At 39.2% G+C, this 17,448-nt stretch overlaps 1 protein-coding gene across 1 annotated transcript in view; it reads right to left on the bottom strand.

Annotated features, from left to right (window-relative positions):
• Positions 1 to 17,448, bottom strand: part of IQCA1 (IQ motif containing with AAA domain 1) — a 156,617-nt gene that overhangs the window by 131,377 nt on the left and 7,792 nt on the right. Inside the window, exon 2 of the mRNA XM_032213062.1 lies at positions 618 to 945. Coding sequence (XP_032068953.1) covers positions 618 to 945 — 328 coding nt within the window. The remainder of the gene's footprint in view (positions 1 to 617; positions 946 to 17,448) is intronic.

Genomic DNA, 17,448 nt, shown 5'->3' with positions numbered 1-17,448 from the left:
CTGTCCAAAGATGTGTCTATGGTCATGTGGCCGGTATGACTAAATACCAAAGGCATACGGAACACAATTATCTTCCCACCAAAGGTGGTTCCTTTTTTTCTACTTGCATTTTTACATGCTTTCGAACTCCTAAATTGGCAGAAGCTGGGACAACTAACAGGAGTTCACTCCATTACGCGGTGCTAGGGATTCAAACTGCTGAACTGCTGAGCTTTCTGATCGACAAGCTCAGCGTCTTAGCCACTGAGCCATAGCTTTTATACATATACATTTAGAGTAAAACTATAATCTGAATTTCTAAAAAAAAAAAACCCTCTGGAAATTATCATTTATCTTAACAGAAATATTGAACTAGGTCTCTGTATTTCTGAAGTGAACATCATATAATTTTTGCAATGCAAGAATTGGAAGTACCAACAACTATCGGACTGTGAGATTCTGGTGTTTTTTCTACAGGATCTTCTCAAGTGAAATTGAATATTGATAGAAAACTCTCATTTTAAATTAAACTTTAAATAAGTAAATAAAATAAAACAGTGAAAAAGCAAAAATAAAAAGCTGCACTAGCTTGGGACTGGATGCACACAAGAAAATATGAATTTCTGAAGTATACTTACAGGGGATAATTTAAGATCCTGTAAAATGTCATCAAAATAATGGTATTCTGAGTATTCCAATTCTACCATTTCATTCTTCAATTCCAAGATACGGCCCATTACACCATCCAGCACTTGACGAATAATTAAGCGTTTTTGTGGGTGAACAATCTGGTCATAAGCTGATTCTAAGTTGTGAAATATCTGCACATATTTGATGTAGAAAGTAGCAAGCATCTGAAAAATTAACAGGCGGTCTTTCAGGGGCTTTGGGGACTTCTCTTCAATCTCCTTTTGCAACAAGCAGTTGAGAGATTCTTGGGCTTCCGCCCATATTTTATTGTAAGTGCTAACAGGAAAAAGAAAAATATGTTAGCTCTTAAAGGAAGCATTAAATAATATACAATTGACAACAAAATTTTATAGATGTCAGTTTGAAGTAAATCCCATTCTAATTCAGTTGAATTCAATTAAATGTACTTGTCAGATTATATAAAATTCTACACTTTATGAATTCAGGATTTGTGGAACTATGGCTATTAAATCTGATAGTCACTTAATTCTTTGACAGAGGGGATACTTCAATTTGGCTTCAAAGGAGACAGTCATACACTCCCTCTTCAAGAAGTCACTGGACCCAATGATTATGATTCGGCCTCCAACATTTTTTTAAGAATTATGAAGGTGGTCAACAACTCCAGGGGATTCTGGAGGAAAGCGATTATCTGAACACATTTTAATCTCTTTCAGGATTAAGAACTGTATGTATTATTGTGTTTGTTGAAGTATTATTCTGCTTGTCAAAGACATCTGGCAGAGCCAGGATGGGCATGGTGTACTGGTTTCAGTGAATCTTATACTCCCAGCAATTTTTAAAATATAGTTATTTGTCTGCACTGGTTGTGGGAATTGGTACCATGTTGCAATGATTCTTTCTTTGCAGTAAGTTTCAATCAATGTTGATAGAAGAGGAGAGATACCCCTTATTTGTGGGATGCCTGAGGATTGATGCTCTTGCCCCTTTTGTTTTATATCTACAGAAATTTTTTTCAAGTTTTTATTTTTTAATTTTTTAAACATATCAGTGTGTGAACAGTGTGAAAATTAATATTAAACATATTTGTTTCATTCAACAAGCTAATATAATACTAGTATCAATTTACATCTTTATATTAATTTTTACTTTCATTGTTTAGTTATTCAATGTTATTTTTATACCGATCAGCCTTTCTTAATTACATATTCATCAGCCATTTGGCTGGATTTCTGTCATCCGCTTGAAGAGCCTCTTTTGGATCAATCAGAGACTTTGCTATGTCCCTGTGATCAGCAAGATGTATTCTTCCTGTTCACTGTCTCTATGGGACGGTTTAGGTCCGTTTGGACCACCCAGAGACAAAAGTGTCGACTGTGATATCAGAGCATTGAGATTGCACATCGTGTCGTCACGTCTTCGGTCCTCCCCCAAGTTAATGTTAATTTTTGAGTAAATAATTCCAGCATTTCAAGATGCCTTTCCAATAAAACGGCTATCCAGTTTAAAAGTCCAATTTTCTGTATTTTTCTGTGTCTCCCCCCCCCCCCCTCTCCGATTCTGCCTCCTTCAATTTTAGTATTTTTTCAAAAGTGCCTGATCACTGCTGCATTAAATAATTGTGAACCCTTTTCTAAATTATTTTTGGGATTTGAGAATTCAAATAAAGGTCTTCTCATCCAGTTCCCAACATTGTCCACCAACTTCGCACCAGAACTGTGCTTACATGGTCGTTCTCTCTCCCAGCTTTGTGGCAGCCATCTTAGACTGCCTCTTCTTCCTGACATAGAGAGGCATAGAGAGGAAAAAAACTCTTGGGGTTCAACAGGAGATTGTGATCTCTCCTTTGACCTCAGAGAGCACTCCTTTGTAGCTTCACTGCTCCTACAGAGTGGCTTTTTGGCTCCCTTTGGAACCCACAAACAAGGAAAAGATCAGCACAAGAACAGAGATGACCGTTCTCTGTGATTGGAGTTGCTGGGAGGCTTCACCCCTCTCATCTGCAAAAACTGTTGTATAGGAATATTGATCAGTTTGGGATCAGGTGGCCCTCAACTTACAATCATTTGTTTAGTGACCGTTTAAAGTTACAACGGCATTGAAAAAAGGTGATTGTTTTTCATACTTATGACTGTTGTAGAATCCCCAAGCTCATGTGATTAAAATTGATGGTTGGCAACTGGTTCATATTTCTGACAGTTGCAGTGTTCTGGGATCATGAATCCCTTTTTGCGACTTTCTGACAAGCAAAGTCAATAGGGAAGCAAGATTCTTTTAACATCAGTATTACTAATTTAACAGCTGTTGTAGTTCACTTAACTACTATGGGAAGAAAGGTTATAAAATGGGGAAAAATTAATTTAACAACTGTCTCACTTGGCAACAGAAATTTTGGTCTCAATTGTGTTAATACATTGAGGACTACTGTATTGCCACCTCCTTGTTGATAACAAGTGCGCATCTAGGCCAACCAAATAATACTGTTGAGATCTTAAGTGCTTAGAAGCTTTGTGAAGGAGGAACAGACAGGCTCAATCCTGTCGAAACCAAGTAGTTGTGAGGTTTCTTGGGGGAGGAATATTCCGGAGACTGTGTCTCTTCAGTATTGGATGGAATTGTACTTTCTCACTTAAGTGGTGCACAACCTGGTGGTAATCTTGGACTCACAGCTCCTGCTCAGAGAGCAGGTGGAAGTTATGGCTAAGAGGGCCATTGCAGAGATTAATCCACTGCAATATTTGCATCTATGCATTTCAGAATCACGTATGCCTAGTCATCTCATGAATGAAGTGCTGCAATGTGCTCTACATACAGTTGTCTTTGAAGACCACCTCGAAATATTGTTGATATTGAATGAAGTAAACACACATTGATTGGCTTGCCATTCCCTTGTGACCCCAATGCTTCACAAGGTGCACTGGTTACCAGGTATAATTCAAGATAGCCAATTAGGTGTGGTGTTAAGGTGCTGGTCTAGAAACCAGAAGACTGTGATTTTTAGTGTCATCTTAGGCATGAAAGGCAGATGGGTAACTTTGGACCAGTCACTCTCTCTTAACCCAATTATTTCACAGGGATGTTGTTGGAAGGAAAATAGTAGTAGTTCAGTAATTGAGCCTAGAATCACAGTTGTAAGTTGTTATAGTTAAGCGAGTTACCATGTGGACATGCCCAATTTTATGACTTTTGTGGCAATTGGTAAGAAAATCAATTTTATCCAGTGGATGTTTTTTGTCAGAAAAAGGAGGTAAACACTGGAAATGTAAAAAAACTGTCAAAAATCATGGCCACGTGGTTACATATTGCTGCAGTTACAAAGGTAAGTTGGCAAGCACCCAAAATATTGTGTGTATGTGTGTTTATCTGTCTATCTGTCACAAGTTCAAAATCAAGATGTAAATAGCTTGTGGGGATCTGTTGCCACTTCGAGCCATTGCTAAGCGACTAGTCATAAATGGAGGACTACCTGTATTATGCATATTTGTTGCCTTGATGTACTTCTAAAGTAATAATAAAGGTAGGAAAATAAACAAACAAGCAAAACAAAACCTGTAAAACCTTTATAGCACAGGGCTTGGCAATTTGAGGAACCACCTGTTTCGAATTGTTTCTGTTTATTTGGGGAAATCAAGCACAGTTGTGTGCTTCAGACCTCTTCAGTAAAACAAGTGTCATCTTCTAGAACCCACATGCCTTGCTTGTCGCAGCATCTCCCTGTAATCCATATGGTTCCCAATCTAAAGACATCCAGAAAGTCACTGAAAACATTTTTCCAGGCTTTGGGATGGACTGGTGTTGTAGCTGGGTTTATAGATAATTCTTGATTTATGATGGTAACTGAGACCAGAATTATGGTCATGCAGGTCGTAGGTTCTGCAGGTCGTTAAACAGATCGTCACAAGATCTCACCCAATATTATGACTTTTGTGGTGGCCATTAAGCAAATGTGGCAGTTATAGAGAAAATGTTGCGATCGTGAAGCAAACCTATTGTCCATAATGGCCAATTTTTCCTAGAAACTGGCAGTAAATGTCAGTTTTCTGCAGCAACATATTCACATGACTGGAATGCAGATCAGTTGGCATGGGCCCAAAATGACTATGGGGGAGGGACCTGACTGTTGGTTCCAGATCATGTCCATATTTTAGGGATCCATCGTAACTTTAAACAGTCACTAAGTGACTCGTTCTAAGTCATGGACTATCTGAATTTTTAAACAAAACCTGTCTTCTGGGAGGGCGTGGACGATGCATCTCTTGGTGCGCTGGGGGACAGCTCCAAAATCCAAGCTTCCAGGAGGACTGTTTGGATCCGAAATCGCTTTGAAAGGGCGATGAGTGAAGAGAGCACAGTCTGCTAATCTCAGGGAGCCCACAAACTCCCTGATTGATCTGGAGAAGTCTCTCAAACCCGATGGAGAGGAAAAGACGACATTCATATGCCGGACCGAAGCTGGGGCAGCCACAGGAAGCATTGAAGATTAACAGTCAGTGTAATCGAGCTGGGTGAGAGATTTCCAACTTTGAAACTTTAATTTCAATGGAGAGAAGCATCCCGCTGAGATACAGCTGGTAAAAGTGGGACCTAAAGAGGAGGTGGGATTGTTTTTTTTCTTCTCCACCCCTCTTAGAAAGTGGCAAGGAGAACGTTAGAGCCATCTTGGAACAGGAAATTAAGCTGGATAACTTTTTAGAAAAGTGTGAAAATAATTTATAATTAAAAGCTGGACTGGATAACTCAAATATAATATTGGACTGTACAGAAGTTTTGAATACCACAATATTTGGATATACAGATCTGCTTTCTTTGTTATCATTTTATTTTTATGAAATTTAAACTGGAATATAATGTATAAAAAGAAAAGTAAAAGTGGGAGAGAGAGAGTAGCAGAACTGCAGTGCCATCTATTGGCAGAAGAGGAAAGTGGAAGTTGGGAGCTGTAAATCTATAAAGTACATACCGTATTTTTTGAAGTATAAGACGCACCAGAGTATAAGACACACCAAGGTTTTGAAGAGGCAAATTTAAAAAAAAAGTTTTTGCACTCTGCAAACCTCCTCCCAAAAGGGGCACAAATAGCCTTTAGGAGGCTTGTAGAGTGCTCCCGGGGGGCAGGGGCACCAAAACCGAGCAAGAAACAGCCAATTTTTCACAAAAATGGCCCTTTTATCAAAAAAAAAGGCATGGATAGCCTTTAGGAGGCTTACAGAGTGCTCCTGGGGGCTGGGGATGGGGAATTGAGCAAAAAAACAATGCTTTTTTGCTCATTTCTGCCCTCCCCAGATCCCCAGAGCATTCTGAAAGCCTCCTAAAAGCAATGCACAGCCATTTTGGTGACAGGGGCGGGGTTTCGGGAGGCAAAAAATGCTGTTTTCAGTGTATAAGACGCACCTAGATTTTCAGCCTCTTTTTTGAGGGAAAAAGGTGTGTCTTATACTCTGAAAAATACAGTAACCTTGAGTGACTGTGTAAATAAAGACAAGAATTGACTGCCAGAAAAATAATTCTGGTGCTACAAGTTGATCAGACTGAACAACTGAGATAAAGAGTGTAACACTGTGTCCTGTTATTTTTAAACCATCTAGCTCTTGAAACTCAAAGGGAAATATAAGCAACAAAAGGATTCACTTTCTATATTTTCTTTTTTGCTCTGTGAACTCTTTCTTAGTAAATACAAAACATTTGGGGTTTGGTGGGCCTATGTGGATTACAATTTATTGATACATTATTCCTTTTCATGGGATAATAAAGGATAAGGGTCTGAAGAACCTAAAGAAAACAAGGAAGGAATCAAAAGATTGAATATTTTTGGATTACAAACTATTTCTGTTACTCTTTTTGCTCTTTGTCTTTCTTGGTTTTTTCCCTTTTCTACTGTCAGATTATAATTGATAACTACATTTTCTTCTCCTTGTGGATTACAAATATTAAAAATAACTCAAAATGAGGAAAACACCGCCAGCATCATCTTCAGCATCATCCTCTGCAGGATTGATTCTCTCGGGGCAGACGACCTTGGATGCTTTACTACAACAAGAAAAGGCGAACGTAATGCAGGCAGATTTAAAAGGAATGATCCAAGCCCTGCACGATAACTTCAAAGAAAAAATAGGGAAAGTAGAGGACAAATTAGAAAAAGTAGAAGAAAAACTAAAGAATGTTCACCAAATGATAGCAAGTAATGAACAATGTGTACAGAAAGTTGAAGAAAAAGTTGAACAGGCAAAAAAAAAAGTGGATAAAGTCGATAACAGACTGGCAGACCAAAATAAAGATTATAATATCATTAGAATGGATAGGGCCAATTATTATCTGTGATTTCAGAATATGGAAGAAGAAAAAAGGAGAAAACCTAGCAAAGATAATGGCAGATTTGCTAGCAGGTGCCCTAGAGGTGGACAAAGAAATCTTTTTGGCCGATATTGTTGAAATATTTAGAGTTATTACCAGATATGCAGTGAGACATAGATTTCCTAGAGAGGTCCATGTTAAGCAATAAAGACAGATTCTACAAAGAGCAAGAGACGAGCCTCTAAAATGCAAAGGGAAGGAAATAGTAGTACTAAAACAGATCCTGAGGAGAGTGAGAGAAATAAGGAAAGAATATCAATTTCTGATGAGGCAACTAATGAAGAATGGAGTGAACTTTGGATGGCTGATTCCAGAGGGAATATTGGTGGCCTGGATGGAGCAAAGACACAGATTGGATTCTGTAGGAAAAGCAGAACAGTTTTATGAGCAATATTTTGGACTATGAGAGGAAATGGGAATAAGTGAAAAAGAAGAGGTTAAGCAAGGAGAAGAAGCCTCAGAAGAGAGGAATGTACAGCAAAAATAAGATGAAAGAGATAGAGAGGAAATAGCAATAAGAAAGGGGACCAAGGCAAGAGACCTAAGAGGGATAAGAATGACAAAACCCACCTACAAGTAATCATGGAAGAAGAAATTAAACTAATGTCAATTAATCTAAATGGAAATCTGAATTCGGCAATAAAAAGGAAAAGGATTTTTTTTTATTAAATTTTTTTTTAATTTTTAATTTAAAACAAGTACAATATCTTTCTTTACATGCTATAGGAAGTGTGTCAGTCGGTCACAAATAAACTTTCGTGCATCTCCTCCACAGTCAACAAACATAACTCATGTTAACTCGAGCATTTTAACTCAAATATTCATACATATCACCATCATCATATATCCATTTTCATTTGACTGTAATTATTATTTAAAAATATTAGTAAAAATAATAATCTTAAACAATACATGCCCACACCAGTGGGAAAAGAAAAAAGACAAAAAGAACAAAAGACAAGGCAGGGAAGAAAAAACAAAAACAAAAACAAAAACAAAACAAAAGAACACAGGTATATATTATATTTAAAAAAGTATATCAGCTGGTTACAACATGTTTTGGTGCATCTCTTCCATTAATTCATATTAATTCAAATATCTTAACTCAAATGTTTACCATATTAATATCATTATACCTCCACTTTTAGTTGACTACAGTTATTTAAACATCCTTCATCCTTAACTATGCCAAAGAGTTAATCCATAACCACATGCTGACATTTCATTTATTTGTTTGTAAAATCCTCTATTAACATCAAATCCTCATATCCTATTTTAGCTGAACATCCATAATATTTAATACCAAAAATTCCATCCTCCATGCAGTATAATTTATTATCATTCTCCCTTCTTTATATAGTTATATCGTATATCATAGCATTTTCCCCATATTAATTAACATTTAACTGTATATATTTTATTTTATTTTTTAATAGTGATAATTATTGTGATTAATAACCTTTATATATAGTCCAAAAGTATTTCCAACCTTCCTTTCTCATATCCAATTATTATTTATCATATCAACTCCACATTATATACATTACTATCAATATCAATTATTATTCAGCTATATCTATTACAAATAAGAGTAATTAGATTTAGCTAATTTTCAATTGTATTCTTCAATCTGTCAGCCTATGTCTCTCCAATAACAAAACCTTCTCAGTCCTATTGCCATTCGTTGAATAGATTTACCAAATGTTTTTATAAGCAAGTCCAAACGGGGATATCTTCGCACCTTTTTGCTCAGGATGTCTCTGATGAGATAATAATGTTGTCCCAGGCTTGTTAAACTTTTCAAATTGACTTTAATTCTCAAGGGTGGAATTAAGAAATCTGCCAATGATGTTTCATAAAGTGTAGATTCTTTAATACTTCTCATTTCTCCTGCAATCTGTCTCTTAAAATGAATCTTCTGTATAGCTCCTCCCCTTTCCAGCATTGCATTTCTTTCTTCCTCCGAGATAGACCAGATGTCATTTCTCACATTTTTCATTTGTATTTCAGGAACATTCAAACATTCCACATTCTCACCTTTTCCTTCATATTTTAATGTCAAATAATCCAATTTTTTTTCAAATCTTTGATATGAATCAAACAGCTTTCGAAATGTAGAAAAAAGTATTTGAAATGAGCCCATGGGAATATAATTCGACGCCATATTGTGTTGCAGTTAGAGACTCTAAGATATTTGCAAGTAAAAACACACTGGGAGCTGTGCGATCTTATCTGATCTTAGACCAACACAGCCAAGCAATAAAAGTGTCAGATCGTGAAGGGCCAATTTGTAGTAGGTTAGTTTTACAACCCACTTAGAAAGAGTCAGGGGGGGGGGGATGTTGAAGAATTCCTTAAAGCGTTTAAGAAATAGGGTAACCACCGGCCATAAATCCATTAAAAAAAAAACAACAATTCGCCGCTAGATTCTTCTGTTCTTTGGTTTCAATTAGCTTAAATTTTAGTGCGGACCGTCTCTCTTTGAGTAATAAAATCAGCTTACCAGTTGAATCCACTTTCACCATTCTTAGGGGCAACCTGCAGTTTCAGTTAGCATACAGCTAATCCAGAAAGGAGTTGGCAGGAGAGGTTAATTCCAAGCCCCCCAGAGACTTTGCGAACGTCTCTGAGGTCACTGGATCTTCCCTCACCTTTCACTGTCTCTACGGGACAGCTAGGGTCCGACGACCTGTCCAAAAATTCCTTCGGAATAGGGGAATTTCAGGAGTAGCCTGAAACGCCGTCTTCTCACTGCTAAGCCCCGCCTTCTTCCAAAAAGGAAAAGGATTTTTAATAAACCAAATTAAAATTAAACATTACTTGTTCACAAGCAGTTCACATAAAAAATAACATTTGAAATTACTGGAATACCCCCAAATTGGGAAGTTATATACTTCTTTATAACAATAAAAGAAGAGGGGAATAACCCTATATGTAAAAGAGACAATAAATGCTAAACAAATTTTCATGGATGAGGAAGGGAGGATTTTGATGGTGGAGATAATGATGAATAATAAACTAATACTTTTGGTAGCAATTTATGCACCAAATACTAATCAAGTGAATTTTTATGGAAAACTCCATTAAAAAAATAGAATTGGAATATGAAAATATATGTATTCTGGGAGAATTTAATGCAATTACGGATGTGGAAATGTATTATAAAACTAGAAAGGCAAATAAAAAAATAAGGAAGACACTTCCTAAGGCCTTTTTTAGAATGGTGGAAGAACTACTTATTCAAGATGCATGACGAGATATACATCCTAAGGAAACCCAATATTCATTTCATTCAAATAGACACGTGTCTTGGTCAAGAATAGATACGATATGAATGACAGCAAAACTAAAAGCTAATATATAAAAGACGTTAAGTATAGATATAAGTAATTGGGCAGATCATAATCTGATAAAAGACAAAAAAGAAAATCAAGATGGACATTGAACCAAGAAATATTAAAAGGAATTTATTCAATTTATGGCAAGAGAACTAGATTTTTTTTTCAGAGAACAGAAAAGAAGAAACATGTTTACAAAATGTATGGGATACAGCTAAAGCATATATTAGAGGATTAACTATAACATATAGAGGGAAACAGAATTTAAGCGAAAAAATCAAATGATATTATTAGAAGAATACAAGAATACAAGAGACAGCATTACAAAAAGACCCACAAAAAAAGAATATGAAGAGTCAACCAGAAGTTCTTCAGCTGGACAGATCAACTGCCTGACAAACCAATGCCGAGATCCTTTTGGATGAGAACCTCCCGGGGGGGTTGAAGGGGCAGTGTCTCATCAGACCCAGAGGGAGTGCAACAGATCCCTCGTAGGTTGGAGATTTGCCCTTTGAATTGGTGTCAGGGCAGCAGCATGGCAACACGGCTGCACAAGAAGCTGACTTCAGGCCAAAGCAACTGAACAGCAATGTGCAGGAGATGAGATGAAAGCCTGGTAAGATCTAATTAACCCACACTCATAAATTAGAATTTGGAAAAGGCAAAGAACCTTGAGAGTATAAATCAATAATATTGATGGACAGATCCAGATTTTGGCAAAAAAAAAAAAAAGAAGAAGGGGAAAAATGGAGGGTTGAATCACTAGCCCAAAAGTGAGCCATTTGCTTTAAACAATTTGGACAAAGAGGAGAAAGCAAAGAAGTGACAGACCCATTCAAACACAAACTATACATTTTTAAGAGAGACTAGGAGGGTGAAATGGAAACCAAAACATACCGAGGATATTTGCTTCGTTCGAGTTTCTTCTAACTAATATATCTTAAGCAACTCCAATTAATGAGAAATGGAATGTAACAAGGGAGAAAAAACTCAAGAAGAGAGCACTATTTTCTGACTGATAACCTAATCTTGCCTATGCAGCGAATGGAATGCAAAACTCTGAGCAGAAAGTTTTAATTAACCAATTGCCATAAATCAGAATTTGGAAAAGCAGGAGATGAAGAGAAACATACCGGAGATTTGTTGTATTTTGATTTTGTTCCAATTAATATATTTTGAGCAACTATAACAAACGAGAAGTCTTCCACCTTCCGTAACAAGGGAAAGTAATAATAATAATAAAATCAAGAATCGGGAAAATATGAAGGTTTTTTCTTTTGTTTTTTTCTGAAGGGAAAACAAAAGATCAAGATGGATCCTGCTTCTCTTCCTCTTCACATCAGCTGTATTAGCTAAATTTAAGGTGGACCAGAACTCTGAAATAAGAACTGTATAACTAACTGCAATTTTGGAATTAGACATTAAGGTAACAAGGGAGGGAAGGGGGGGACTTTTTTTCTTTTCTTTCTTTTTTTTTTGTCAAAGAAAGAACAAAGGATCAAGATAGCCAGAACTCTGAAATAAGAACTGTATAACTAACTGTAATTTTGGAACTGGACATTATGGAAAGGTGGGAATTAGAAGAACTATGTGAAATTATAAAAAATATGCATAAATCATTAAAATCAAGTCTAAATAGAATTTTGAAGATAGCTATTGAGGAGAAGCGGGAAGTGAAGAAGTGAAGGAAGAAGAGGGGGGATGGTGAAGGGGTAGAAGGTGGAAAATAAAAAGCAGACAAAAGATCTCACTGAGTTTGACAGTGGCATAGGGAAAATTGAAGAAGGCGGTTATGCCCCAACAAAGGAAAATACAAAATATTTCACTGGATTTGACAATGGCTTGGGGAAAATTGAAGTGGGTGAACATGTCAAAACAAAGAAAAGGGAGAAGACAGGAATAGAGAAGTGGGACAAAAGACTTACTAGGGGAAAAAATCAGACAATTAGAAATAGTTATATGGGAAATATAAAGCTGAGATATGTGGTTTATTCCTATATATGATAATAAAACTGAGTTGCTAACTGATTGAATATGATAATGGAAAGGCAATTAAATAGAGGAATATTAAATATATGGAATATGGAAAGTGTTATGTTGAGAATGTAAAGTAGAGGTACGTGATTCACTTTTATACATGATAATGATACTGAGTTGCTAACTGATTGAATATGTCAATGGAAGGACAATTAAGTATAAGTTAAAATATATGAAATATGGATACATAGAACTTCTAAGATGATGAACAAAGTGAGATGTGTACCATTTGTTATTCTATATAGTAGATTAATGGAATTGTAATGAACATTGAACAGTAAGGATTGTTATTTAAAGACAATTAAGAGTAAGCTAAGTCAAGATATGGAAAAAAGGAGAGGGAATATGAAATATACTTGCAATGGGAATGTCAGCGTTCCAAATATCATCCAGAATTACATCATAGTTCAAGACATAACTTTCATCAAAGTTCCAATTTAATAAGACAGACATGTTGGCACAATCTGGAAACCCAAATCTGAGGCTTCCTGGGTTTCCACCCAGTTGAAAGTTCATGAACTTGTCCCCACACCCACAAGTCCATCACATGGTCTTGTCCCAAATGGCCCACCTCCTTTCAGTAGTGGTGAGGTTCTTGGAGATGTAAGCGCACAGCAAGAGGTGGCCCTCTATTATCTTGTAGTAGCACTGCAGCTATTGCTACATCATTGGCATCCATCTGGATTATGAATGGTCACTTTAGGTTGGGGTGTTGCAGCATGGGCTCTTGGGCAAAGAGCTGTTTTAATTTCTCAAAGGCTTTTTGACAGTCCATTGTCCATTTCAGAGGTTGGTTTGTTTTTGGCTTCGTTGGGGAAGGACCTATTAGCTCAGTCAATGGGAGGACAATTTCCGCAAATGTCAGAATGAACTGCCTGTAGAAATTGGCAAATCCAAGGAAGCTTTGTAGTTGTCTGCGAGTGCTTGGAGGTTTCCAGTCTAACACTTTTCTAACACTTTCACTTTTCCTGGATCCATTTCTATCCCCTCGTTGGAGATGCGATAACCCAAGTAATCTACTGAGTTCTTGTGAAACTCACACTTCGACAACTTTGTATATAGCTTGGCGGCCAAAAGTTTTTTCAGGACTTGCTGTATCAGCTTCACATGTTCTTCTAGGGCAGTGATGGCGAACCTATGACATGCGTGTCAGTGCTGACACGCGTAGCCATTTGGGGTGACACGCACAGGATTTCATGCGATTCATCCTCGGCTCCTGCACGGCCGCCGAGGATGAAAGAATCTGTGCTGGAGGAACGGGGGGGCGGGACGTGTGATCTCCCCCGCCCACACTCACTTACTGTATCGCCGCCGCCCCTTTCTGAGCGCAGGGGCTGCTGGTAAGGCGTGCGTGCCGTGCGCACACACGTCATCAGCGCGGCGAGGGAGGACCCGCAGGAGAGGAGCGCGGGAACAGTGCGCGCCTCTCTCCAGTCAGGCCGGCACAGAGAGTCTACTCCTGGGACTGTCGGTTACGACCGCACCACACTTATCTCAGTTCACGGCAGGGCTGTGGAGTCTGCTGCTTCCAGCTCCACGTCCTCATCAACATGCCGCTCCGGCCCGCCCCCGCTATGAATATTCATATTCTTCGCCCTCGCGTCACTAGGAATATTCATAGCAGGGGCGGGCTGGAGCGGCATGTTGATGAGGACGTGGAGCTGGAAGCAGCCGACTCCACAGCCCTGGTTCACGGCACCCCAAACAAGTTCAATAATATCAAGGGCAACATACGAAATCGACTGATGAACAAAGAAGTTACTAAGCAGGTATGTTAAATAATTTGTTTTTGGTTTATTAAATACAATTATATATTACAATTATACATTTTTGTAGTTTAAACTATAAATTGCGCAAAATTATGTTTTTGTCGAAGTGACACACAACGCGAGTTATGCTCGATTTTTTGCCGATTTTTGACACACCACGCCAAAAAGGTTGCCCATCACTGTTCTAGGGTTTCAGAGAAGATCAAGATGTCATCTAGATAAACAAGCACTCTGCAGTACAGGTGCTCATGTAGCACCTCATTTATGTACTGCATGAAGATTGCGGGTGATCCTTGTAGCCCAAATGACATGACCTTGTACTGAAAACTGCCAAGGGGGGGTGTTAAAAGTGGTCTTCCACTTATCTCCCTCTCTGATCCGTATGCGGTAATGCGACTCTCTCAGCTTGATGAAGATATTGCCTTTTGCCAAGTGGTTTAACACATCTTTCATGAGGGGAAGAGGATAAGTGTTCTTTTCACATACCACATTCAAGGCTCGCAGATCAATAGAGATGAACTCCGGCACCTTTCTTTTCTCTGAAGAGCACTGAGGCTGCTACTTTCGACTTCGCTGGTTCAATACATCCCCGTTTCAAATTAATGTTGATGTAGTTCCTCAATTTAACCATCTCTTTGGGAATCATGTTGTACAATTTTCGCTTCGGTAAGGTAGCCCCAGGTTTGAAGTATATTGCGCAATCTGTGGGCCGGTGAGGGGGAAGATCGTTGCCATCTTCCTCACTGAACTAAGCTAAGTCCCAGTAGTCTTTTCGTACTTGTTGGATCCCTGGGGGTTTGGTGTCTGCGGCAGGTGCTGCAGGTTCCGGACGGTCTGGGCTGTTGGGTTCAATCATTCCTGGGTGACCTTTTGACTCCACCAGTGGTAACAGCCCAAAGCTGTCCGTTCTAACGCCATCCTCCCACTTTATTGTAGGCACCCACTAATCCAGCCATGCAAGTCCCAAGATAATTGATTCCTTCATTCTTGGAGCTACGATGAATCTAAGTAATTCATAGTGTCGGCCTATCATCAACTTTACCAACTCGATAATTTTCGTGGTTGGGGCCCCTCCAATCAGTGTTCCATCTACTTGCTCAAACCGAATGGGATGGTTTAGGGGTCTTGTGTGTATACCTACTTGTTCCACAATCAATATGCTGATTAAGCATCGGGTGCAGCTATTGTCCACAATTGCCCCAACTTCCCCTTCCACTCCCGTTTCTGGCACTTAGAAGTTGCATTTTATTGTAAAGGGGGGGATGGGTGCACTAACCATTGGGTCATCTTCGGCATTTTCCTCCTCCAAGGCCTCCCCATTGGTAGGACTTTTTTTCACCTTAGGTTAGGGATCCTCTTCCAGAGGTTGTTGGCCCAGATGACTCTTCTGTGGTAGCTTCTGGGGCCTTCTCTTTACTGCTCTGGCAGTTGGTGCACACATTTGTGATATTGGGGCTGGAGCCAAGCACTCTGACGCTCTGTGGCTGAATTGACAGCAACGCTGGCATTTATTGCCCCCCCCCCAAGGGACGGAACCCAGTTGCACCTCTAAACTTAGGAACCATCTCATCACATTGTTCTGCTATCCCTCCTGCAGTTTCCCCCTCATTCATCCCTCCTTCCATTGTCAAAAACTCTTCTCTGTAGGAAGGTGAGGTAAGAACCTGTTGGGGCATTGCAGGTGAGACTGGAACTGGTGGGGAGGTCAATCCCTGGTTTGGTCACTGCCCAGTTATCTGCTATGGTGCCATATGCTGAGGGAGAACAGGTGCCCATTGGAATCTCTCCCATCCAAGACCTGGGGTTGCTTGATTCATAGGTTGCAATTCAACCATCAATGGCTGGCGGGGCGGGGGGGGGGGTTAAGGGCCAAGGTCCCCTTTGCTGGCTTGGAGGATTTTCCCATGTTGCCCAGTGGCATCTCTGCCATCCTTGACCTGGGAAAAAAGTACAATTTGGTGGTGCTTGATTGGTGAGAGATGCTTGCCAAATCCCTTCTTGCTGGCTCAGCTCATTTATCGCTGTATGGAAAAAGTAATTATCTCCACCCGTTTATTGCTGTGTTTTTGTTGGGGAAGGAGAAGGAACTTTCACTCACATATGGCCACAGACGTTGGTCTGGGTGCCCCCTCCAACCATCCCCCTCTGGCTGTGCGTGCATCTTCCCAGATGCTATAAAGATGAAAAATTCCTCCCACACAAATTTTTTTGTACTTCGGAAGAACTTCAGAAAAGTAATTCATCATTAGCTTCTTTTCTCTTAATTGTTCACTGATATTTTACGCTGACCGGGTCAGGTCAGATGTTGGGAATCAACACCCCTTGCCAGCCCCCATGCCAGGGTGCTGGTGATTTATTTTAAGGGAGATTTGGGTTAATGTCAGCGTTCCAAATATCATCCAGAATTAAATCAGAATTCAAGACATAACTTTCATCAAAGTTCCAATTTAATAAAACAGACATGTTGGCACATCTGTGGAAACCCGACTGTGAGCCTTCCTGGGTTTCTACCCAGTTGAAAGTTCATGAACTTGTCCCCACACCCACAAGTCCATCACATGGTCCAATCTTCCTCTGCCACGTTGGCATTTCCACCCATCTACTTCTGGTCAGATGCAGAGATGCAGAGACAAAGAATGACCTTGATTTCTAGAAAGGAATTTTTTATTTTGAAAACAAACACATTCTACTCCTACCCCCTCCTAATTCCCCACTAATGAAACAGCATAGTAAAGAAAGAGAGAGTGTGTGTGGCAGGCGAAAGATCCTAAAAGGAATATGATTGCAGGCCTGACAGGGAAATTATAACAATATAAATTATAGGCATTTGCAGATGACTTACCGTATTTTTCGGACCATAAGACGCACCTTTTTTCCTCAAAAAAGAGGCTGAAAATCTGGGTGCATCTTATACACCGAATACAGCATTTTTTGCCTCCCGAAGCCCCGGCCTTTCACCAAAATGGCTGTGCATAGCCTTATGGAGACTTTCAGAGAGCTCCTGGGGGCTGGGGAGGGCAGATATGAGCAAAAAACGGGCCATTTTTTGCCCGTCCCAGCCCCCAGCAGCACTTTATAAGCCTCCATAAGGCTATGCATGCAATTTTTTTGACAAAAATGGGCATTTTCGCGAAAAACAGGCCATTTTTTGCATGTTTTTGCCCCACCCCCCGGAGCACTCTGCAAGCCCCCCAAGGTTATTCATGCCTTTTTAAAGGAAAAAAACAGACCCATTTTTGTGAAAAACAGGCTGTTTTAGGGAGGTTTGCAGAGTGTAAAAACTTGTTTTTAATTGATTGATGAGAATTGCATTGATCAAGTGG

Source organism: Thamnophis elegans, chromosome 3 (assembly GCF_009769535.1).
Source record: "Thamnophis elegans isolate rThaEle1 chromosome 3, rThaEle1.pri, whole genome shotgun sequence".
Lineage (NCBI taxonomy): Eukaryota > Metazoa > Chordata > Lepidosauria > Squamata > Colubridae > Thamnophis > Thamnophis elegans.
The sequence above is the reverse complement of the archived record's forward strand: the minus strand, read 5'-3'. Positions and strand labels throughout refer to the sequence as shown.